General features: G+C 43.1%; 1 protein-coding gene and 1 long non-coding RNA gene across 5 annotated transcripts; one reads left to right on the top strand and one right to left on the bottom strand.

Moving 5' to 3' along the window:
- Nucleotides 1-6633: 6633 nt before the first annotated feature.
- LOC115119680 (zinc finger protein 883-like) lies at nt 6634-16518 on the bottom strand. Of its 3 annotated transcripts, none has more exons than XM_065000889.1 (4): nt 16257-16518; nt 11222-11999; nt 10106-10277; nt 6634-8462 (listed from the first exon to the last, which is right to left on the bottom strand). In XM_065000889.1, the coding sequence occupies exons 2-4, from the start codon at nt 11624-11626 to the stop codon at nt 7030-7032; spliced, it is 2010 nt and encodes a 669-aa protein (XP_064856961.1). In that variant the 5' UTR covers nt 11627-11999; nt 16257-16518; the 3' UTR covers nt 6634-7029. The 3 variants fall into 3 exon arrangements, with proteins under 3 accessions (XP_064856961.1, XP_064856960.1, XP_064856962.1); XM_065000888.1 differs by having other exon boundaries at nt 11222-11635; XM_065000890.1 differs by having other exon boundaries at nt 11222-11632.
- Nucleotides 16519-17444: 926 nt separating this feature from the next.
- On the top strand, nt 17445-21303 carry LOC135559980 (uncharacterized). 2 transcript variants are annotated; one of them, XR_010458624.1, is made up of 9 exons: nt 17445-18294; nt 18382-18558; nt 18649-18710; nt 18793-18879; nt 18967-19248; nt 19328-19363; nt 19461-20014; nt 20294-20405; nt 20500-21303. It is a non-coding gene; the product is annotated as an uncharacterized LOC135559980 (long non-coding RNA). The 2 variants fall into 2 exon arrangements; XR_010458623.1 differs by having other exon boundaries at nt 18793-19248.
- The last annotated feature ends 2499 nt before the right edge of the window (nt 21304-23802 follow it).

Below are 23802 nucleotides of genomic sequence, written 5' to 3'. Positions count from 1 at the left end.
ATTTGACAGTAGATGAATGTGCAAAGTAGAAATACTGGGGTGCAAAGGAGCAAAATAAATAAATACAGTAGGGGAAGAGGTAGTTGTTTGGGCTATTTATAGATGGGCTATGTACAGGTGCAGTGATATGTGAGCTGATCTGACAGCTGGTGCTTAAAGCTAGTGAGCGAGATAAGTGTTTCCAGTTTCAGAGATGTTTGTAGTTCGTACCAGTCATTGGCAGCAGAGAACTGGAAGGAGAGGCGGCCAAAGTAGGAATTGGCTTTGGGGGTGACAAGTGAGATATGCCTGCTGGAACGCCTGCTACGGGTGGGTGCTGCTATGGTGACCAGCGAGCAGAGATAAGGCGGGACTTTACCTAGCAGGGTCTTGTAGATGACCTGGAGCCAGTGGGTTTGGCGACGAGTATGAAGCGAGGGCCAGCCAACAAGAGCGTACAAGTCGCAGTGGTGGGTAGTATATGGGGCTTTGGTGACAAAACGGATGGCACTGTGATAGACTGCATCCAATTTGTTGAGTAGGGTGTTGGAGGCTATTTTGTAAATGACATCGCCGAAGTCGAGGATCGGTAAGATGGTCAGTTTTACGAGGTATGTTTGGCAGCATGAGTGAAAGATACTTTGTTGTGAAATAGGAAGCCAATTCTAGATTTAACTTTGGATTGGATATGTTTTATGTGAGTCTGGAAGGAGAGTTTACAGTCTAACCAGACACCTGGGTATTTGTAGTTGTCCACATATTCTAGTCAGAACCGTCCAGAGTAGTGATGCTGGACGGGCGGGCAGGTGCAGGCAGCGATCGGTTTAAGAGCATGCATTTAGTTAGACTTGTATTTAAAAGCAGTTGGAGGCCACGGAAGGAGAGTTGTATGGCATTGAAGCTCGTCTGGAGGGTTGTTAACACAGTGTCCAAAGAAGGGCCAGAAGTATACAGAATGGTGTTGTCTGCGTATAGGTGGATCAGAGACTCACCAGCAGCAAGAGCGACATCATTGATAAATACAGAGAAGAGAGTTGGCCCAAGAATTGAACCCTGTGGCACCCCCCATAGAGACTGCCAGAGGCCCGGACAACAGGCCCTCAAATTTGACACACTGAACTCAGTCGGAGAAGTAGTTGATGACCCAAGCGAGGCAATCATTTGAGAAACCAAGGCTGTTGAGTCTGCCGATGAGGATGTGGTGATTGACAGAGTCGAAAGCCTTGGCAAGGTCAATTAATATGGCTGCACAGTATTGTTTCTTATCGATGGCGGTTACGATATCATTTAGGATGTTGAGCGTGGCTGAGGTGCACCCATGACCAGCTCTGAAACCAGATTGCATAGCAGAGAAGGTACGGTGGGATTCGGAATGGTCGGTGATCTGTTTGTTAACATGGCTTTCGAAGACCTTAGAAAGGCAAGGTAGGATAGATATAGGTCTGTAACAGTTTGGGTCAAGAGTGTCCCCCCTTTGAAGAGGGGGATGACCGCAGCTTCTTTCCAATCTTTGGGATTCTCAGACGACACGAAAGAGAGGTTGAACAGGCTAGTAATAGGGGTTGCAACAATTTCAGCAGATAACTTTTAGAAAGAAAGGATCCAGATTGTCTAGCCCGGCTGATTTGTGGGGGTCCAGATTTTGCAGCTCTTTCAGAACATCAGCTGACTGGATTTGGGAGAATGAGAAATGGGGAAGGCTTGCTGTGGGGGGTGCAGTGCTGTTGACCGGGGTAGGGGTGGCCAGGTGGAAAGCATGGCCAGCCGTAGAAAAATGCTTATTGAAATTCTCAATAATAGTCGATTTATCGGTGGTGACAGAGTTTCCTATCCTCAGTGCAGTGGGCAGATGGGAGGAGGTGCTCTTCTTATTCTCCATGGACTTTACAATGTCACAGAACTTTTTTGAGTTGTGTTGCAGGAAACAAATTTCTGCTTGAAAAAGCTAGCCTTGGCTTTTCTAACTGCCTGTGTATATTGGTTAGATCACAGCTGAATGGTGCTCCTTTATGAATGGTGCTCCTTAATGAATGGTGCTCCTTTATGAATGGTGCTCCTTAATGAATGGTGCTCCTTTATGAATGGTGCTCCTTTATGAATGGTGCTCCTTAATGAATGGTGCTCCTTTAATAAAGTTAGATCAAAGGTAGCCTACTGGTTAGAGCGTTGGACTAGTAACCGGAAGGTTGCAAGTTCAAATCCCCGAGCTGACAAGGTACAAATCTGTCATTCTGCCCCTGAACAGGCAGTTAACCCACTGTTCCTAGGCCGTCATTGAAAATAAGAATTTGTTCTTCACTGACTTGCCTAGTTAAATAAAGGTTAAAAAAAATAAATTAAAAATAAATTAAAAGGTGAATGGTGCTCCTTTAATAAAGTTAGGTCAAAGGTGAATGGTGCTCCTTTAATGAATGGTGCTCCTTTAATGAATGGCGCTCCTTTAATGAATGGTGCTCCTTTAATGAATGGTGCTCCTTTAATGAATGGCGCTCCTTTAATGAATGGTGCTCCTTTAATGACGTCAGATCAAAGCTGAATCCATGTCTGCAAGATCACATTATGATACACAGCAAAATACACAGGTAGGCTTTGGTACAGTAACACACGTCTGCTCTAAAATTCACTGTACATCATTCAGAACAACACTGTACATCATTCAGAACAACACTGTACATCATTCAAAACAACACTGTGCATCATTCAGAACAACATCATTCAGAACAACACTGTACATCATTCAGAACAACACTGTACATCATTCAGAACAACACTGTACATCATTCAGAACAACACTGTACATCACTCAGAACAACACTGTACATCATTCAGAACAACACTGTACATCATTCAGAACAACACTGTACATCACTCAAGACAACACTGTACATCATTCAAAACAACACTGTACATCATTCAGAACACTGTACATCACTCAAAACAACACTGTACATCATACAGAACAACACTGTACATCACTCAAGACAACACTGTACATCATTCAGAACAACACTGTACATCATTCAGAACAACACTGTACATCATTCAGAACAACACTGTACATCACTCAAAACAACACTGTACATCACTCAAGACAACACTGTACATCATTCAGAACAACACTGTACAACACTGTACATCATTCAGAACAACACTGTACATAACTGCATGGTTGGTATGCAGATGCTGCATGGATGTTTTATCCATGAAACTTCACCATTGAATGCAGTGGTGTTTTGCCTTACAGTAATGTTATACTATGCTGCTATTATATTTCTCTGTATGTGTGTAGTTCTGTCCTTGAGCTGTTCTTGTCTATTGATGTGTTGTATTATGTGTCATGTTCTGTGTGGACCCCAGGAAGAGTAGCTGCTGCTTTTGCAACAGTTAATGGGGATCCTAATAAAATACCAAATATACACAGGTTGAAACCAAGGTGGACTAAACTACTATTCTACCTTCTGACTGGCGCTGGGATAGGCAGGGTAAGGTCACAGGTGTGGAGCCTCCCTCCTGCTGGGAGGTGGACTAAACTACTATTCTACCTTCTGACTGGCGCTGGGATAGGCTGGGATAGGCACAGGTGTGGCCAGCCTCCCTCCTGCTGGGAGGTGGACTAAACTACTATTCTACCTTCTGACTGGCGCTGGGATAGGCAGGGTAAGGTCACAGGTGTGGAGCCTCCCTCCTGCTGGGAGGTGGACTAAACTACTAATCTACCTTCTGACTGGTGCTGGGATAGGCAGGGTAAGGTCACAGGTGTGGAGCCTCCCTCCTGCTGGGAGGTGGACTAAACTACGAATCTACCTTCTGACTGGCGCTGGGATAGGCTGGGATAGGCAGGGTAAGGCCACAGGTGTGGAGCCTCCCTCCTGCTGGGAGGTGGACTAAACTACTAATCTACCTTCTGACTGGCGCTGGGATAGGCAGGGTAAGGTCACAGGTGTGGAGCCTCCCTCCTGCTGGGAGGTGGACTAAACTACTAATCTACCTTCTGACTGGTGCTGGGATAGGCAGGGTAAGGTCACAGGTGTGGAGCCTCCCTCCTGCTGGGAGGTGGACTAAACTACTATTCTACCTTCTGACTGGCGCTGGGATAGGCAGGGTAAGGTCACAGGTGTGGAGCCTCCCTCCTGGGAGGTGGACTAAACTGGGAGGTGGACTAACTAATCTGGCTGGGAGGTGGACTAAACTACTTCTGACTACCTTCTGACTGGCTGGGATAGGCAGGGTAAGGTCACAGGTGTGGAGCCTCCCTCCCGCTGGGAGGTGGACTAAACTACTAATCTACCTTCTGACTGGCGCTGGGATAGGCAGGGTAAGGTCACAGGTGTGGAGCCTCCCTCCTGCTGGGAGGTGGACTAAACTACTATTCTACCTTCTGACTGGCGCTGGGATAGGCAGGGTAAGGTCACAGGTGTGGAGCCTCCCTCCTGCTGGGAGGTGGACTAAACTACTAATCTACCTTCTGACTGGTGCTGGGATAGGCAGGGTAAGGTCACAGGTGTGGAGCCTCCCTCCTGCTGGGAGGTGGACTAAACTACTATTCTACCTTCTGACTGGCGCTGGGATAGGCAGGGTAAGGTCACAGGTGTGGAGCCTCCCTCCTGCTGGGAGGTGGACTAAACTACTATTCTACCTTCTGACTGGCGCTGGGATAGGCAGGGTAAGGTCACAGGTGTGGAGCCTCCCTCCTGCTGGGAGGTGGACTAAACTACTAATCTAGCTTCTGACTGGCGCTGGGACAGGCAGGGTAAGGTCACAGGTGTGGAGCCTCCCTCCTGCTGGGAGGTGGACTAAACTACTATTCTACCTTCTGAATGGGCGCTGGGATAGGCAGGGTAAGGTCACAGGTGTGGAGCCTCCCTCCTGCTGGGAGGTGGACTAAACTACTAATCTACCTTCTGACTGGCACTGGGATAGGCAGGGTAAGGTCACGGGTAATAATCTAGCCGATGCCCAATTGCAAAACAATTTGTCAGTTTGTCATTGCGGTAAAAACACAGTTCACTCATATTGTCAGTCAATGTCTTTTTTTATTGACAACTTGGAGGTAATAGATAACTGAATAACTCTACTTGTAGACCAGCACAGCAATAAAGAAAATGTAGTCTTTTGATGAAACCCAAAATGACAAGATACTATTCCCATAGGACTCTGGTCAGATGTAGTGCACTATATGTCCTAGAGAATAGGATTCTATTTGGGACTATGACTGTAGCTTTATATACATGTCCTAGTGAATAGGGTTCCATTTGGGACTACGACTGTAGCTTTATATATATGTCCCAGGGAATAGGATTCTATTTGGGACTACGACTGTAGCTTTATATATGTCCTAGTAAATAGGGTTCTATTTGGGACTATGACTGTAGCTTTATATGTCCTAGTAAATAGGGTTCTATTTGGGACTATGACTGTAGCTTTATATATATGTCCTAGTGAATAGGGTTCTATTTGGGACTATGACTGTAGCTTTATATATATGTCCTAGTGAATAGGGTTCTATTTGGGACTATGACTGTAGCTTTATATATATATATATGTCCTAGAGAAGAGGATTCTATTTGGGACTATGACTGTAGCTTTATATATATATATATAGTCCTAGAATATGGTTCCATTTGGGACTATGACTGACTGTAGCTTTATATATAGAGAACAGGGTTCCATTTGGGACTATATATTTATATATATGTCCTAGAGAAGAGGGTTCCATTTGGGACTATGACTGACTGTAGCTTTATATGTCCTAGAGAACAGGGTTCCATTTGGGACTACGACTGTAGCTTTATATATATGTCCCAGGGAATAGGGTTCTATTTGGGACTACGACTGTAGCTTTATATGTCCTAGTGAATAGGGTTCTATTTGGGACTATGACTGTAGCTTTATATATATGTCCTAGTGAATAGGGTTCCATTTGGGACTATGACTGTAGCTTTATATGTCCTAGTGAAGAGGGTTCCATTTGGGACTATGACTGACTGTAGCTTTATATGTCCTAGAGAACAGGGTTCCATTTGGGACTACGACTGTAGCTTTATATATATGTTCTAGTGAATAGGGTTCCATTTGGGACTATGACTGTAGCTTTATATGTCCTAGTGAATAGGGTTCCATTTGGGACTACGACTGTAGCTTTATATGTTCTAGTGAATAGGGTTCCATTTGGGACTATGACTGTAGCTTTATATATAAACATATACTACCGTTCAAAAGGTTGGGGTCACTTAGAAATAAATGTCCTTGTTTTAGAAGCAAAATCACATTTTGTCCGTTAAAATAACATCACATTCATCATGAATACAGTGTAGACATGGTTAATGTTGTAAATTACTATTGTAGCTGGAAACAGCTAATTTTGTATGGATTATCTACATAGGCGTACAGAGGCCCATTATCAGCAACCATCTGTCCAGATGCATCTGCACAATGTGTGCCTGAATACCTCCGGGGGTAGGCAGGAAGATCTGATCGCAACGTGTCCTTTAATTGTCTACACCCGGTCTTAAAATGTGGTCACAATCAGAATGTGGGACCAGATCAGGACAAAATGATGCATGTTAGAACCTGGTATAAAACAGATTTTTAGAAACGTCCTAAATGTATAAACAAGTCAACAACATAACAATTCAGCTTGTAAATGCTGGGGGAGTAATCTAACAAATCAGGGTCAACACATTCTGAAATCAATTCAAGAAATATAGCCTTGAAATTGGCACCATGTTACAACACTCAGCAACGAACCCATATTAATACCAATATAGAATAATAAAACTACTAATGTTATTATATGCCATTAACGCTTTACACTCACACCCGAATACAGGTTGAAATTGGAACGCAATGGCTGTTCAGTAACATGTTATCAATGTGGCCTAAAGTACAGAAAAATATCAAATCAACAGTAATGTTTGGATTCAGTCTTGTGTCAGGTGAACTGTTGTGTGCTCAACATTTTTTCTTTCAATTGCTACCATGCTGTTCATATTTAAATCTGTAAGACATTTCCATTTTACCCTACCCTGGTGTGATTGGTTGATGGATAGGTCATTCAACCCCGAGGCCTAGGGTGATCGGTCGCTCGAGGGCTGGTGTATCTCCTACATGTGTTTTCATGTGTTTCACCAGGCACCTATGATAGGAGAACCTCTCACCACATGGATCACACCTATAGGGCTTCTCTCCTGTATGTGTTCTCATGTGTGTAGCCAGAGTATCTGACCTGGGAAACCTCTTCCCACACTGACCACAGCTGTAAGGCTTCTCCCCAGTGTGTGTAAGCTGGTGCTTCTTCAGTGCCCCGGAGCGCGCAAAGCTCTTCCCGCACTCAGAGCAGTGGTAAGGTTTTTCCCCGGTGTGCGAGCGCTGGTGTAGAGTCAGGCTTCCCGATTCGGCAAAGCTCTTCCCACACTGGTCGCAGACGTACGGTTTCTCTCCTGTGTGTGTCCGCCTGTGTGTTTTGAGCTGAGTCAGGGTGAGGAAGTTCTTGGTACAGTCGGCACAGTGGTGAGTCTTCTCCCCGTTGTGTGTTCTCATGTGTGCATTGTAGATGTCTAGAGAGTAGTATCCCTTACCACACTGTGGGCAGAGGTGAGACCTCACTTTAGCATGCGTCTGTTGGTGTACTTTCAGGTGGCCCATTTGGGAGAAACTCCTCCTGCACTGGGAGCATTGGTAAGGCTTCTCTCCGGTGTGAGTCCGCTGGTGTGCCTTAAACGTGGCCCTGTGGCTGAATGTCTTCCCACAGTGGGAGCACTGGAAAGGTTTCTCTCCTGTGTGAATCCTCTCATGGCTTTTCAAGCCAGACTGTTGGCGGAAGCGCTTCCCGCACTGGGAGCAGAGGTGAGGTTTCCCTCCGGTGTGGATTCTCTGGTGAGTTCTGAGGTCTGCCGACGAGGAGAAACTCTCCTCACACTGATCACAGCCATAATTTGTTTCTCCAGTGTGGACCCTCTGGTGTAATTTCAGACTATATTTTGACGAAAATCTTTTCTCACACAGTAAGCAGCTGTAAGGCTTCTCTTCTGTGTGGGTTCGCTTGTGCAATAACAGTTGACTTGAGGTACAAACGCTTATCTCACAGTCTGAACAGCTATAAGGCTTCTCGCCTGTGTGTCTCTGCAGGTGTACTTTAAACTGGCTTGAATAACAAAAACTCTTTCCACATTGATCACAGTTATAAGGCTTCTCTCCTGTGTGTGTTCTCTGGTGTACTTTCAGTTCTTGTAACTGAGCAAAACTCTTCCTACACTGGGAACAGCTATAAGGTTTCTCTCCTGTATGGATTGTCTGGTGTTTTTTTAGTGCTGATGAAGATCTGCAACTCTTCCCACAGTCAGAGCAGCGGTGAGGTTTCATCCCTGTGGGTCTCCATTCATGTTTCTCGAGGTGTTCTGATCTGGAGAGACTTTTCTCTGCCTTGTCAGCGTCAGGATGTTGTTGAGGTGCCCCAGAGGATCCAGGATAGTCATGTCTCTCTCCTGTGTAAACAAAACAATTTATAAAACAGTGAATACAGTGTAAGTCTTCATCATAAACTATCAGTCCTAGAGAAGATGAATCACACAGCTGTGTTGTCAAAACAATATTACTTCCTCCAACAGACCACATTATTAATGCACCAACACACCCCTTAAACCCCCAGACCACATTATTAATGCACCAACACACCCCTTAAACCCCAGACCACATTATTAATGCACCAACACACCCCTTAAACCCCAGACCACATTATTAATGCCACATTATTAATGCAACACACCCTTAAACCCCCAGACCACATTATTAATGCACCAACACACCCTTAAACCCCCAGACCACATTATTAATGCACCAACACACCCCTTAAACCCCAGACCACATTAAATGCCCCACACCCCTTAATCCCCCAGACCACATTATTAATGCACCAACACACCCCTTAAACCCCACCCACACCCCTTAAACCCCAGACCACATTAAATGCACCAACACACCCCCACATTAATCCCCAGACCACATTATTAATGCACCAACACACCCCTTAATCCCCCAGACCACATTATTAATGCCCAACACACCCCTTAATCCCCCAGACCACATTATTAATGCACCAACACACCCCTTAATCCCCCAGACCACATTATTAATGCACCAACACACCCCTTAATCCCCCAGACCACATTATTAATGCACCAACACAATCCCCAGACCACATTATTAATGCCCCACACCCCTTAATCCCCAGACCACATTATTAACACATTAACACACCCCTTAATCCCCCAGACCACATTATTAATGCACCAACACACCCCTTAAACCCCCAGACCACATTATTAATGCACCAACACACCCCTTAAACCCCCAGACCACATTATTAATGCACCAACACACCCCCCCAGACCACATTAAACCCCCAGACCACACCAACACACCCCTTAATGACACATTATTAATGCAAACACACCCCTTAATCCCCCAGACCACATTATTAATGCACCAACACACCCCTTAATCCCCAGACCACATTATTAATGCACCAACACACCCCTTAAACCCCCAGACCACATTATTAATGCACCAACACACCCCTTAAACCCCAGACCACATTATTAATGCACCAACACACCCCTTAATCCCCCAGACCACATTATTAATGCACCAACACACCCCTTAAACCCCAGACCACATTATTAATGCACCAACACACCCCTTAAACCCCAGACCACATTATTAATGCACCAACACACCCCTTAAACCCCCAGACCACATTATTAATGCACCAACACACCCCTTAATCCCCCAGACCACATTATTAATGCACCAACACACCCCTTAATCCCCCAGACCACATTATTAATGCACCAACACACCCCTTAATCCCCCAGACCACATTATTAATGCACCAACACACCCCTTAAACCCCCAGACCACATTATTAATGCACCAACACACCCCTTAATCCCCCAGACCACATTATTAATGCCCAACACACCCCTTAAACCCCCCCTTAGACCACATTATTAATGCACCAACACACCCCTTAAACCCCCAGACCACATTATTAATGCACCAACACACCCCTTAAACCCCCAGACCACATTATTAACACATTAACACACCACTAAAGCCTCCTACTTACTTTGATCAGTCAAATCTCCCTCTTCCTCCTCATCTCCTCCTCTCATAGTTCCACTCAGCCCGGGTGTTGTCCTGCAGTCGTCCAGCCACACAGACGCCCACTTCAGACCCCGCAGTAAGGCACTCCTGGGAGAGGTACAACCCAGGGACTGGAGGGAGGAAGGTGGCTTGTCCTGGAAATCCCAAAAAATAGAGACAGAAATAGAGACTAGATGAAGCAGGGAGGGAAACACTCCTCCCTGTAAAGAAGTGGTCACCATGCCAACGATAAAGCCTTGCACTCCTGTTTATGGAAAGAAGTGGTCACCATGCCAACGATAAAGCCTTGCACTCCTATTTATTTAAAGAAGTGGTCACCATGCCAACGATAAAGCCTTGCACTCCTGTTTATTTAAAGAAGTGGTCACCATGCCAACGATAAAGCCTTGCACTCCTGTATTTAAAGAAGTGGTCACCATGCCAACGATAAAGCCTTGCACTCCTGTTTATTTAAAGAAGTGGTCACCATGCCAACGATAAAGCCTTGCACTCCTGTATTTAAAGAAGTGGTCACCATGCCAACGATAACCATGCCGGTACCATCAGTCAAGTAATATAAAAAAGCACATTATTTAAATTTATGCTCAGCTGTGCCTCGCAAGTAAATACATCAACTGATCCATTTTATCAGAGCTCAAGTTCTGAAATATAATATGGCCTGAGAATAACAATATTGGCAGGCCAAACATAGCCAATATCCTGTGATAATGTATTAAGTCTACTGCACAGACTACAGAACTGGTTTTATTAGGCTCATGTTGCATAGGCGGACATTTTTAATTGAGCGCTAGATCTCGGCTGGCATTTTAGCACTGAGCGTAATCTTGACTCAGAGAAGGTGTCCACTGCTGTTTTTTCCATTTTGAAATCTCAAGTCTTTCCTTGATTCTTTCCTTTCCTTGATTCCTCAATCGGGCTATTCTGCCTCCTCAAAAAGCATTGGAGGAGAAAGTCCAAGGAGGAGGAACCTCAGATCTTCTCCTCCAATGTCTGTACAGTATAGAAGGATTCTGAATCAAGAAGAATCCAAGACAGACTGTTGAGAATCAGAAATACTTTCCGACTGGGATGTACTCACACCACTCTCCCTCTGCTCTGGGGTATGCCTCTCTGGAGATGACTCCGCCTCCAGCCCGTTGCTAGGAAACCAATCCTTGTCCCATTCCTCACCGCAGGTTGTAGCATCGTCATCATCATCAGACTGGCTGGGACTCATGGGTGCCACAGTAGATTCTTTATGCATCTTTCTGATGTCATCTTTCAGTCGGAGTAACCAAGACATTCCCTGCTCCTCCGATTTGACTGAATCTGCGTTTTCCCACATTTCCTCCATGATTTTACGGCGCAACGAGCGATGGTTCTTTCCTTTAACTTGGGAGCCATCTATTCCACAGCGTTCACACAGGTATAGTATATTGTCCTTAGTTAGAGTAAATAAACTCTGTTCGATTTCATCCAACAATGCCTCCTTCTCTTCACTCATGTTGTCCTGCTGGTGGGAACAATGACAATGCAGTCAATGGCAAGACAGCAGGAAGTCCATACACTTTAGATGACCTGTAGTAGAAGAAGAGAGCAGGAAGTCCATACACTTTAGATGACCTGTAGTAGAAGAAGACAGCAGGAAGTCCATACACTTTAGATGACCTGTAGTAGAAGAAGACAGCAGGAAGTCCATACACTTCAGATGACCTGTAGTAGACAGCAGGAAGTCCATACACTTCAGATGACCTGTAGTAGAAGAAGACAGCAGGAAGTCCATACACTTTAGATGACCTGTAGTAGAAGAAGAGAGCAGGAAGTCCATACACTTTAGATGACCTGTAGAAGAAGAAGAGAGCAGGAAGTCCATTCACCTGTAATAGAAGAATGATACATCACAACACAGTATTGACAGTGTAATATGATTATTTACGACATTTACCAGCATTGGACTAGTAACCAAAAGAGGGCGGCAGGGTAGCCTAGTGGTTAGGGCGTTGGACTAGTAACCGAAAGGTTGCAAGTTCAAATCCCCGAGCTGACAAGGTACAAAATCTGTCGTTCTGCCCTTGAACAGGCAGAACGACACTGAACCCACTGTTCCTAGGCCGTCATTGAAAATAAGAATTTGTTCTTAACTGACTTGCCTAGTAAAATAAAGGTTAAAAAAAAATATTTAAAAAATCACCTAATGCAACTACTGTATATCTAGGTGTAGGCTGATCATGAGAACGAGGCTGCCACTATTTGTGAAATTCAGATATTTGGTTGGAATTTTTTGGTGGCATCGCAAAATGACAATTAAGAAGAATTGCCAAGTTTGTCGACTACACAACGAAGGGACTTGTTTAATACATTTAGATTCCTCATGTCAAAGGTAAGTGAGTGTTCAAGGCCCCTTTGTAAGAGAGAGCAGTATTTCCTTGGTCTGTATGTTTATGTAATGTTTTCATTATTAACGTTAGTCTCCTAGTCCACAAGAACCGTTCGCCAGCTAACGTTAGCTAGTAGCAACGTTAGCTTCCCTGGCAACGGACCCGCTAGTAGCAACGTTAGCTTCCCTGGCAACGGACCCGCTAGCAGCACAGAGTATGAGAAACATAGAACTGAGCAGGGAAAAGGCTTTATTTTGAACCCTTTGGAAATGTGTCATTTTACACAATTCAATTATAAAGGGGGTATTCATGAACTACCGCCTGTGGCATCCTCTCCTGAAAAAATTTCAAGGGAACTCAGGAGGTTTTGTGGCTCAGTTGGTAAAGCATGGTGCTTGCAACCCGCACGAAAATTATATCCACTCACTGCTGTAAATCGCTCTGGATAAGAGCATCTACTAAATGACTGAAATATCAAATGTAAATCATCCACCTCCAGTAGTTGCTTTACACGTGTTGGAGAGATTACGTCAAGACCGGGAGGGGTTGATCCACCAGAGTTATTTAAAAGACGACTGGACAATATATACAATATCAAGATTTTACGGGCATAGACAGTACCAGTCAAAAGTTGACACCTACTCTTACAAAAGGTTTTTATTTGTTCTTTCTTTTTACTATTGTCTACATTGTAGAATAATATGAAATAACACGTATGGAATCATGTAGTAACCAACAAAAAAAGTTAACAAATTCCAAATATTTTAGATTCTTCAAAGTATCCACCCTTTGCTGTAGCGTTTAGATTTCCCTTCGCTGGAACTAAGGGACCCGAACCATGAAAAACAGCCCCAGACCACTGCATTCTCCTGGCACCTGCCAAACCCAGAGTCGTCCGTCGGACTGCCAGATGGTGAAGATAATAAATCACTCCAGAGAACGTGTTTCCACTGCTCCAGAGTCCAATGGCGGTGAGCTTTACACCACGATGGCCGATGCTTGGCATTGTGATAATACATCATCACCCACAAGCGATAACGCATCATTAACAAGTGATAGGCTAATATTGTCACCTATCAGACTATTATTGATTTAATGTGGTCTTTACGTATACTAACTAATACATGTGTGAAATGTGTTTTGATTTAGAATGGACCATTAACATGAACATGGGCAGGTGAAAAAACATGTCATCTACAGTGGGGCAAAGTATTTAGTCAGCCACCAATTGTGCAAGTTCTCCCACTTAAAAAGATGAGTAATGTTCATCATAGGTACACTTCAACTATGACAGACATAATGAGAAGAAAAAAATCCAGAAAATCACATTGTAGGATTTTTAATGAATTTATTTGCATTAATGGCACCTGTTTGAACTTGTTATCAGTATAAAAGAAATGTTGCGCAACATGAAGTGTTTGATTAGATTTTCGATTACATTTGCATTGATGTCAAGGGACAATGAGTGCCGAGTACCAGGCAGTTAGCAAATTTGGTAGATTACTAAATGACCCTCAGCAGCATCAGACCTTGGAGAAGCCTAATTACTGTGACTACACGGTCACATGGAATTTAACTGCCATCGGTACTGCCGGTGTGGCGGTAATACGTCACCGTAACAGCCCTACTCACACCTATCTGTTTGATGTCTCAGGTAGCCCCAGGGAAAGCCAGCATGGATAGAATGCACTCCCATAGATCTGAAATAATTGGATGGTGAAACTTACATCCAGCCAATCAGAAAAAAGCCAGGCAAAGCAATTCAGATATTCTTGAAAGTCAGGACAATTACTTATCCTGTAAAGAAAATGTTTTATTAGTTAGAATGAAAAATGTGGAGTGGAGCTTATAGTTAAACGATGACATCACGATGCCCCATGTACCTTTAAATGTATACGGCAATCATCAATTATTCACCATCATTTGTCATAAAGAAAGTTAGGCAAAAGACAAATCCACCTGGGCTGAACAAATCCTATATCTGCCGCTTCCATTACATGTCGCAATGATTTGCCTACCGTAGCGAAATTTAACGACTACGTGGCTTCATTTAGGGAGTTTTCAGAACCCTCCAGTTTACTTTTATTGGAAAACGAAGAAGCGACAAATCCAGCTACATTTCAGGCTGCCTTTGAAGATTTCTATGGTTTGGATAGCATTTAGCGAGTTCTCACACAATTCTGCCGCAAACGAGAGCTGGAGAAGCAGAAAAGAACACATGGAACGGAGGTAGAAAACGCTACGCAATTGTGCAACAATAAGGCAAATTGGTTCTGAGACGTCACCGCGGCAACGTTAAAACGTCATCTAGCGACTAATCAAGGAGCCAATAGTCTGGCACAGTTGACACGTTATAATAACCATAAAAACACAGAAATGGCTCCAATAGTTTTTCCGCCATTCAGTTTTCACATGGTGAATAAAAAATAAAAAGTAAATGTGTGTTTGGTGTAGGCTCAACTTGGCATGAGCTTTGATAGCCTTGTAATTATCTTAGGGAAAGGTGAATTTGATTAAAATATTAGGCTCAATTTGCTCTCCAAAATTAGCAATGCTAATTATTGATACAAGTGACTTCGTCCATTAGATTTGTGAGGTTATAAAACGTCACGCCAGGGTAAAACGACACAAAGTAGTTCTAAAACGCACAAATTCATGGTGAGAAAATATTAAACCATTTCCGGGTTTTATGACTACGAGTCATAATACCCAGAAAGCCTAGTTGTCACAGGGAAATGGTACCACTCATTTTCCCCCACAGGGGATTTTAGAACCACTTCAAAATAAGGGTTGTGTTTTGTGTAGACTTACCCTGGCGTGACGTTTTGATAACAGTGTAAATCTTTCTAGGACACGGTGACTTATCAACATCGTCGCCTGTATTTACCCCCTAAAATGTAATGCTAGTTAGCTGCTAATGTGGCTATCATAAGGAACTATAAATGCCATGGTGATCTGGACGAGCCTGCCGAATTGATGCAAAAGTAAGAATATCTGGATTAACTAATGCTAGCTAAATGTAGTAATTAATCAATTGTAATTTCTTTAAATTGACAATTTTGTGAGCTGTCTTGTGCACATTTTAAATTGACACAATACCTGTTAGCACAGGTGTCAGCTAGCTATGACATGAAGTTAGCTTGCAGGGACTTGTAGTCCTGCATATTTACTTTGATACGAATTATTTGAAATTAAGAGTAAATAGAGCAGAATATATTGATAAATCACCATGTCCTAAATAGATTTACACGGTTATCAAAATGTCACGCCAGGGTACGCCTACAAGAAACAAAGCCCTTGTTTTAAGTGTTTCTAAAAATCCCTTTATGGGAAAGGGAATGGTGAAAAAAAAAAACATTCATTGTTTGACCGCTAGGTTTTATGTGTATACGGTAGTACTCCAGCTAATCTTCCTTAAAAATAGTTGGCAACACCCATGGCACGTCAATATTGCCGCAACCAAATCAACTGCTTGCGACATCTCACAACGTCGTTTAAAAGGCATCGACATGAAAATAGTCGGTGGTTGATATGACCCACTCATTGTTGCAACGGCGTATTATCTGGCTAGCTAACGTGTAAAGCTAAATTCACCAAGGACTAGTTAGTAACAACAATGTTTGTGACAGTCACACTGCCGGGTTTATTTGCGCGTCACAAAACTGGAATTGGTATCATATGAACGCTGAAAACCCAGCTACGTCGTTCATAGGTGCACAAAAACATCCGGTTATAGAACATAAGTTGCCAACTTACCAGGTACCTTGTAGAAAACAGCTAACGTTAGGTAGCTACCAAGCGTCTGCCCACCGTTTTTTCCCCCCACGTTTAAAAGGTAGATAGCTAGCTACACATATCTCTTCAGTTTCAGCTAATGATCCTTTACGTCAAAACAAAGTTGACCTGTGGATATTGTATTTTGTTTATTAAGAGAATAACATATCGCTTGAAAGCTACATAAGTAGCACGACTGTCAGCTACCATCTTTAGCAGCCACTTCCGCTTTGACTGACGTTATTACGTTCAGTCACGTAGGCCACAGCAATCGAGTATCGAGTTTTTATATTCTATTTTGAATAAATACATGGATGACGCTTCGTGTAGCTAATCTTACACTTCAGGTAAAACTTGATGCATTTCTATTTGTTCACTTAAGAATTAGTAAAGTGAAACAAAGGTATTCCAAAGTTCATAAGAGATGTGTATTTGATCTTATTATAAAGTGGTATGTATTCAATTTTAATTAAATCATGGACTATTAATAAAACGCCGGCTCATTTGGCTCGAAACGGCTCTTCTTTTCAAAATACTTTATTCTTATGGTTTTATCTCCAATGTAAAGCGCAAAAAGTAGGCTACCATTATGTCAGATCATGAAATGCGCCTTCAAATATATTTTTTTCCTGGACAAATTAGACCTCTTTTTACAGCACTACAAAAATCAGCTTCGCGCCTTCTCCCCAGTGAGGATTCACCTTCTTTATATAAATATTTAATATTATCTGCATATAATTGTTTTGCGCTTCTAAAGCAGTAGCAGCAGCAGCATGCAAACCAGGGAGCCAAATGAACATATATGTTGAATGACGAGACAGAGGCATTGATGCGAGTAACCAGTCTTGTTCAGTACCTCACAACACATCCGGGTATCTCAAGCACCCCGGTAAAACACAAGAGTTGCAGTAATGAACATTTACCAACAGATGGCATCACTGTGCCATCTTACACCCATAACAATATCGTTCACCTATGAGATTCGGTTCCCGACTTTCATCATAATGTTGCATGCGTCAACCAATGGCTGTGTGCATCGACTGGAAGATTGCTGCAGAGTGGAGTCTACAGTGTGCAGAAGCGACATCATTCATTTTCTAGATTCAGGTTCATTTTTTAAACAGCGGACCCTTTTTTCAATTTTTGCCTATAAAATGACATACTCAAATGTACCTGCCTGTAGCTTAGGACTTGAAGCAAGGATATTAATGTTTTATTTGATTTAACTAGGTAAGTGAGTTAAGAACAAATTCTTATTTACAATGACAGCCTACCAAAAGGCCTCCTGGGGCCTGTTGCACAAAAGTAGAATTAAGACATCCGGGATAAATGACTCAGCTGAGCTCAATGAAGCCAAAACATGTGCGTCCAGGCTTAATTGGTTGCACAAAGACCAAGCCAGGATGAGCAGACACGGATTCATTAAGCCAGGTGAAACCAATCCTGGATAGGTGCGCTCACGGCTCACTCAAATAGACCCCGCCACAGATCACAGATTAACTGATTTACCATGGCAACTAGAGCCGCGTACTTTTCCCCGTCGGAAGCACAAATCCTCATGGAGGCATACGAGGAGGTAAAAGATATAATTAAGAAGAAAGGCAACACCGCCACAGTGATAAAGCAAAGAGAAAAAGCGTGGCAAAGTATTGCAGACCGCCTGAATGCGTAAGTAGTGCACAATTACACACTCACCGCTCCGCTGAAACATCACAATTACAATTCAAATATTTAATTCACATCTCCAAAAATGCAGTTGTACTGTAATTATGAAACTGTTAAATTTTTAATTGAAATGCACTGCAGATATGAGTGAAATTGTGTAAAGTAACTCCATCACACTGTATAAAGCTATGATAAATTTTTTGATATTTTTACTGAAAACAAGACAAAAATACCAAGTAATTTTTTGCAGTGTGACTCCATTAAATGTGTGTGTGTGTGTGTAGATTAAACATGAACGGGCCAAAACGGACATGGCAGCAGGTCAAAATCAAATACAAGAACATTCTGCAGAATGGTATGGTCCCTGACTAATATTTAACAAAGCACAAGCATATATTGTACCCAGAAGGTGCCTGCTCACACATTGGCTGTACTGTTTTAGCAGTGAAAAAGAATACCCACAGACAAGGCACGGGTGGTGGGTCACCAAAGGCTGACCTTACCCCAGCAGAGGACATGGCCTTGGAGCTAAATAAAGGCAGGCCCGTCTTAGAGGGGATCCCTGGGGGGAAAGAGACGAGCATAGGTTCCTCCCAAGATGCCACCCGCTTCATTCAAGGTATGTCCTTCCATCTCTACATGGGATACAACCACATTCATATTGAATCAATTTGGACTGTCTGACTTTGGTTTACCTATTGCCTTGCAGTGCCTGGCAGCACTGTGTTCCTGTTAGAGCCACCAGCACAAGCACCAGACGATGCTGATCCAGTGAGTACTCCATCAAAGGCATACTGTAGGCCTGGCATGTCTTGTCTACTAGCTTCAATATGAATCCGATTAAATGTGATAGGGTGAAGGCCCCAGTGCAGCAGCAACAGCACATGATGGAGACGATGATGAGGAGGAGACCATCTCTCTGGATTCCAGAAGGCATGAGGTATCATGTTAAGACTGTGAAAGTACTATTTACTCTACAATGGTGAGGAGTCCTCATCAAAATCAAAAAATCTAATTTCTTTTACAGGACCCAGATGCTATACAGTGGGAAAACCAGCCTGGCAACATAGTGCGTATTAATAAAAGGACACCACATCCTGCCAAATTCCAGCTGCGCTAATTGTATTGTGTTCACAGAGCTCACAAGCTATCAGAAAGTTGTATGGCAACCACCTCCGGCGCCAAATAGAACTGGCAGACATAGACATTCAGTACAAGAAGAAAAAGATGGAAAATCTTGCACTGGAGTCCGAAATAAAAGAGGACAATTAGGAAACTGGACCTTGAAATAAAAAAACTTGAGAGGGAGGTGAGATATGCCTTCAATGTACACTGTATGCTAACTGTAACACAAATGTATTAATCATTATTTTTCTTTCCTCCCCCAGCTCCAAGAAGATGACACAGCTCAAAATAAAAATTAGGTATATTCTCGTAAAGTCAAGTGAGCCATGACATATGAGCTCTTATTGTGAGCACACAGGACGGTGGCATCTTTCTAAGGTTTTTTTATTTTCCCAGCAATCAGTACAACCAAGTCATCGTTATAAGGCATCGCCCTCTTTTGCCCACCCCCCCAGCACCAGGTGTGGCCACTAGCCTATATGAAGGCCCAAAATTGTGTGTTCCTTTCTGCTCTGACAATGGCATGCCCATTCGTGCGAGATGTGGTGGATGAAGAAGCACTTGTGCTGAGGAGAGCCTTCAGGCGAGAAAGGGTCTTCAGGGACCGGTTGGACCCACTGGCCTTCCCTGATGACCATCTATATGAAAGATACAGGTTTTCTGCAGATGGCATCAGGTATCTATGCAGACTACTGGGTCCCAGGATTAAGCGCCGCACTGCACGGAGCCATGCACTGAGTGTGGAGCAAATGGTTTGTGTGGCCTTGCGCTTTTTTGCTAGTGGAGCCTTCCTGTACTCAGTGGGGATGCAGAACAGCTGAACAAGGCCACAATTTGCCGCACAATAAGGAGTGTGTGTCTGGCTATCAAAGCGTTAGCAGATGTCTTCATCTCCTTCCCTGGCCACAGAAGACTCTGTGACATCAAAGAGGAGTTCTATAGGATTGCAGGTAAGAGGATCTACAAATTACAGGACAACTGTTAACACATAGTAGGATACTCATTACTTTGTGTGACAGGTTTCCCCAATGTCATTGGTGCAGTGGACTGCACACACATAAGGATAAAAGCCCCTCAGGTGCCCATGAGGCCGATTTTGTGAATAGGAAATCCTTTCACAGCATTAATGTTCAGGTGAACATAACTTTTGATATTGTCCATTGACGAACACTCTGCATTGCCAGTGATGTGCATTGATTGGTGTAATATTCCTCATCTTATGATTTCAGATGGTCTGCAATGCTGACTGTGTGATCAGCAATGTTGTGGCAAAATGGCCTGGCTCAGTCCATGACTCCAGAATCTTTCGGGCCTCTGAAATCTATCAGTGCCTATCACAAGGTAAGCCACACAACTCCTATTTATAACCATCATGGCTGTGTCAAGAATATCACTGTGTTTATGAGGTAGTAATGATGAGATTTTGTGTTGACAGGTGAATTCTCTGGTGTGTTGCTGGGAGACAGGGGGTATGGCTGCCAGCCTTTTCTCCTGACACCTTTCACAGACCCCCAGGAAGCACAGCAGGCCTACAACCATGCCCATGCCAGGACCAGGGCCAGAGCTGAAATGACCTTTGGCCTCCTGAAGGCACGCTTTCACTGCCTTCACAAATTAAGGGTCAGCCCTGTTAGGGCATGTGTGTGCTTTCACATATTTAGAGTTTTTACTCAGTTCAAGTTTAAAAGTTAAAATTTAATATTTGTTTTCACTGCATGTTACTTCTCCTTAAACAAAGTGTTGTTTTTGATTAATAGATTTTTGCACTTTATTTTTTTGTATTTCAATCCAATTATATTTTAAAAATATTTCAGTTGAGTGGATGATAGAAAATTGCTATTATTGTTTTTTCTTTGAAGTAAATTTAGCCCACTTTTGCTAAAATAGAAAATATAGTCTACTGATGGTGCCTTGAATACCGGTTTCTTTCATTTAATGTTCATGTTATGGGGATATTTATATAAAGGAAATTTGTCTTTTGTGTCTGTTGAAAATTAAAGATTACTGACAGAGCCATAAGAAAATATTGCTTTATTTATCTGATCATATTGTAATATATTTGTTAGGTTTTCAGTAGGTTCAATTAGGTTCACTAGACTATATGCGTCATTTAAAAATTTTTCAATGAACATTCGAACAGTCCGGCCCTCGTCTTGTAGCTGATTTTTTTATTTGGCCCTCCGTCCATTTGACTTTGACACCCCTGGTCTAAACCATCTGACCCAGATGTTTTTTGCGTATCAAGTTTCAGTAGCCCCTTTAGCTCCTCCGACTCAGTAACTGCCTACACTATTTGAGTGTGCCGAGCCTGTCACCAAATCCATTTCTTGAGGTGGAGCAACTCCGCAAGGGTTACCATTTTTAATTCTCATTTTCTGTATGGGGATGTGTTTGTTAACAATACCACTGAAAATATTTTTAAAAAGAAGGTCCAAGCGTCTTCGACAGAGGGGATCAAGCTGATTCTATACCATTTTACAGAGGCCAGTTCATGAAGGTAGGTTTGCTCATTAAGAAGTTTTTTTAGGAAGCATCTATGACAAATCAGGACAGGCCGTTTCACTGAGCAGCCATTACAAACACAGGTGGTGGTTTAAGCATGTCCCAGTTTAGGTCACCTAGCAGGACAAATTCAGACTTAGTGTAAGGGGCCAAGAGAGATCTTAGGGCAGGTAGGGTACAGGTCGATGGAGGACGACAGCATCCAGCAACAGTCAACAAAGAGCTATTTGAAAGTTTAATGCTTAAAACCAGCAAATCAGATTGTTTGGGGACAGACTTGGAGACAACCGAGCACTCCCCCACCTTTGGAAGATCTATCTTGCCAAAAAAGGTGATAACCAGAAAGATTAACATCAGTATTCAAAACACTCTTCCTTAACCAAATCTCAGTAATGACCAACACATCTGGTTTGGAGCTGTGAACCCACACTTTCAATTGATCCATTGTAGGTAATAAGCTTCTGGTGTTAACGTGCAGATAACCCAGGCTTTTACGAGAGCAGAAATCAGTGAAGCAGATATCAGAGCCCAATTGTGGCTAGCAACAGTAGAGGGGCCAGGCTGTACATGCACATTTCCAGATATATCATCAACAGTAATACAATCAAGGCACGGCAGAGGACAGGGAGAGCTCTGCAATGCAGATTTATGACATCTGAATGTGCATCAGATGGCAACAACATATTGTAGAGCAATTTCATCAGGTAACATGAATACCGAAACTGGCGAGAGGTGGTTAGAATAGGATGGGAGGCCAAGAGTCTGTAACCCATAGAGAGTCAGAGTCCTGAGTGTGGGAACAAACAGCCTGTCCCACAGTTGGGTAAAGAAAGTTTGTAGTCAACAAAGTATGCAGGAGTCATGAGGCAAATAGCTAAATGAAATATATAACGACTTGGGGCTAGTTATTGTAAGTTCAGAGACAAAGAAAGTTGAAAAGCATTTATTGTTTTGTTGAATCGTCATGACTGGTTCGAGCCATCTGTTGTTGTTTTTTTTGCTACTTAACGCAGACCTAAGATCAGTTTAAAGATCCACCGACGTCATTGACGTAGGGGTTTAGCTGGACGTTTCTGACTGGTCTTGGAACTGTGACAACGGGCAGCCTCTCCCTACTTGGCACGATGGGATATGTAGTGATTTTTGCCAACACAGCCACCAGATATGTACAGTCTTGGACCCGTAACCTTTTGGTTGTTGTTAATAAAACAAACAGTCGTATTTGTTGATTGAATCAGACTTCATTAATATAATGAGTAATCCAGGAATGTCACAAGTTCCTTGAGAAAACTTGAGAAAATAGCTACTCTACAGAGCGCGGCTAAACTACTTCAGGACACGGTCTGCAGAGCTCCTCCTCCTCACCAGGCTATAACAATATGTGGTTGGTTAGCTGATAGGTGAAATACCTATCCAGGCGTTGTAAGAGTTGTCAGTAGGTTAGCTGATAGGTGAAATACCTATCCAGGCATTGTAAGAGCTGTCAGTAGGTTAGCTGATAGGTGAAATACCTATCCAGGCGTTGTAAGAGCTGTCAGTAGGTTAGCTGATAGGTGAAATACCTATCCAGGCGTTGTAAGAGCTGTCAGTAGGTTAGCTGATAGGTGAAATACCTATCCAGGCGTTGTAAGAGCTGTCAGTAGGTTAGCTGATAGGTGAAATACCTATCCAGGCATTGTAAGAGCTGTCAGTAGGTTAGCTGATAGGTTAAATACCTATCCAGGCATTGTAAGAGCTGTCAGTAGGTTAGCTGATAGGTGAAATACCTATCCAGGCGTTGTAAGAGTTGTCAGTAGGTTAGCTGATAGGTGAAATACCTATCCAGGCGTTGTAAGAGCTGTCAGTAGTCAGCAGCGTCTAAGGGTAGGAACACACCCCTATTGCATCACGGTTCAGCCGTTACAGATCACCAATGTCATGACCTCATCTGGAATATATTGACCTTGTCCCCCCCCCCCTCCCAGAGTTCCCAGTTATCTTGAAAGCACCATGTTTATCTGTTTATCCCGTTTGTACATTTTTAGGTTTGTCACACGCAATTATCTGACACTACTGGCCCGATTTTGACAAAACTTGGATGAATGATGCATCCTGCCCTTTTTAGAGATCACACACACTGATTTGACCAGATGGTGGCGCTATAACAAGAGAATGAAAATGCAAACTTTGAAAAGGTTGCGCTCTCTTCACCCCCGTTTCGACCTAAAGTCATGAAATGCAGAATATAGATATAGAT

The sequence above is a fragment of the Oncorhynchus nerka genome, linkage group LG15, assembly GCF_034236695.1.
Source record: "Oncorhynchus nerka isolate Pitt River linkage group LG15, Oner_Uvic_2.0, whole genome shotgun sequence".
Lineage (NCBI taxonomy): Eukaryota > Metazoa > Chordata > Actinopteri > Salmoniformes > Salmonidae > Oncorhynchus > Oncorhynchus nerka.
The sequence above is the reverse complement of the archived record's forward strand: the minus strand, read 5'-3'. Positions and strand labels throughout refer to the sequence as shown.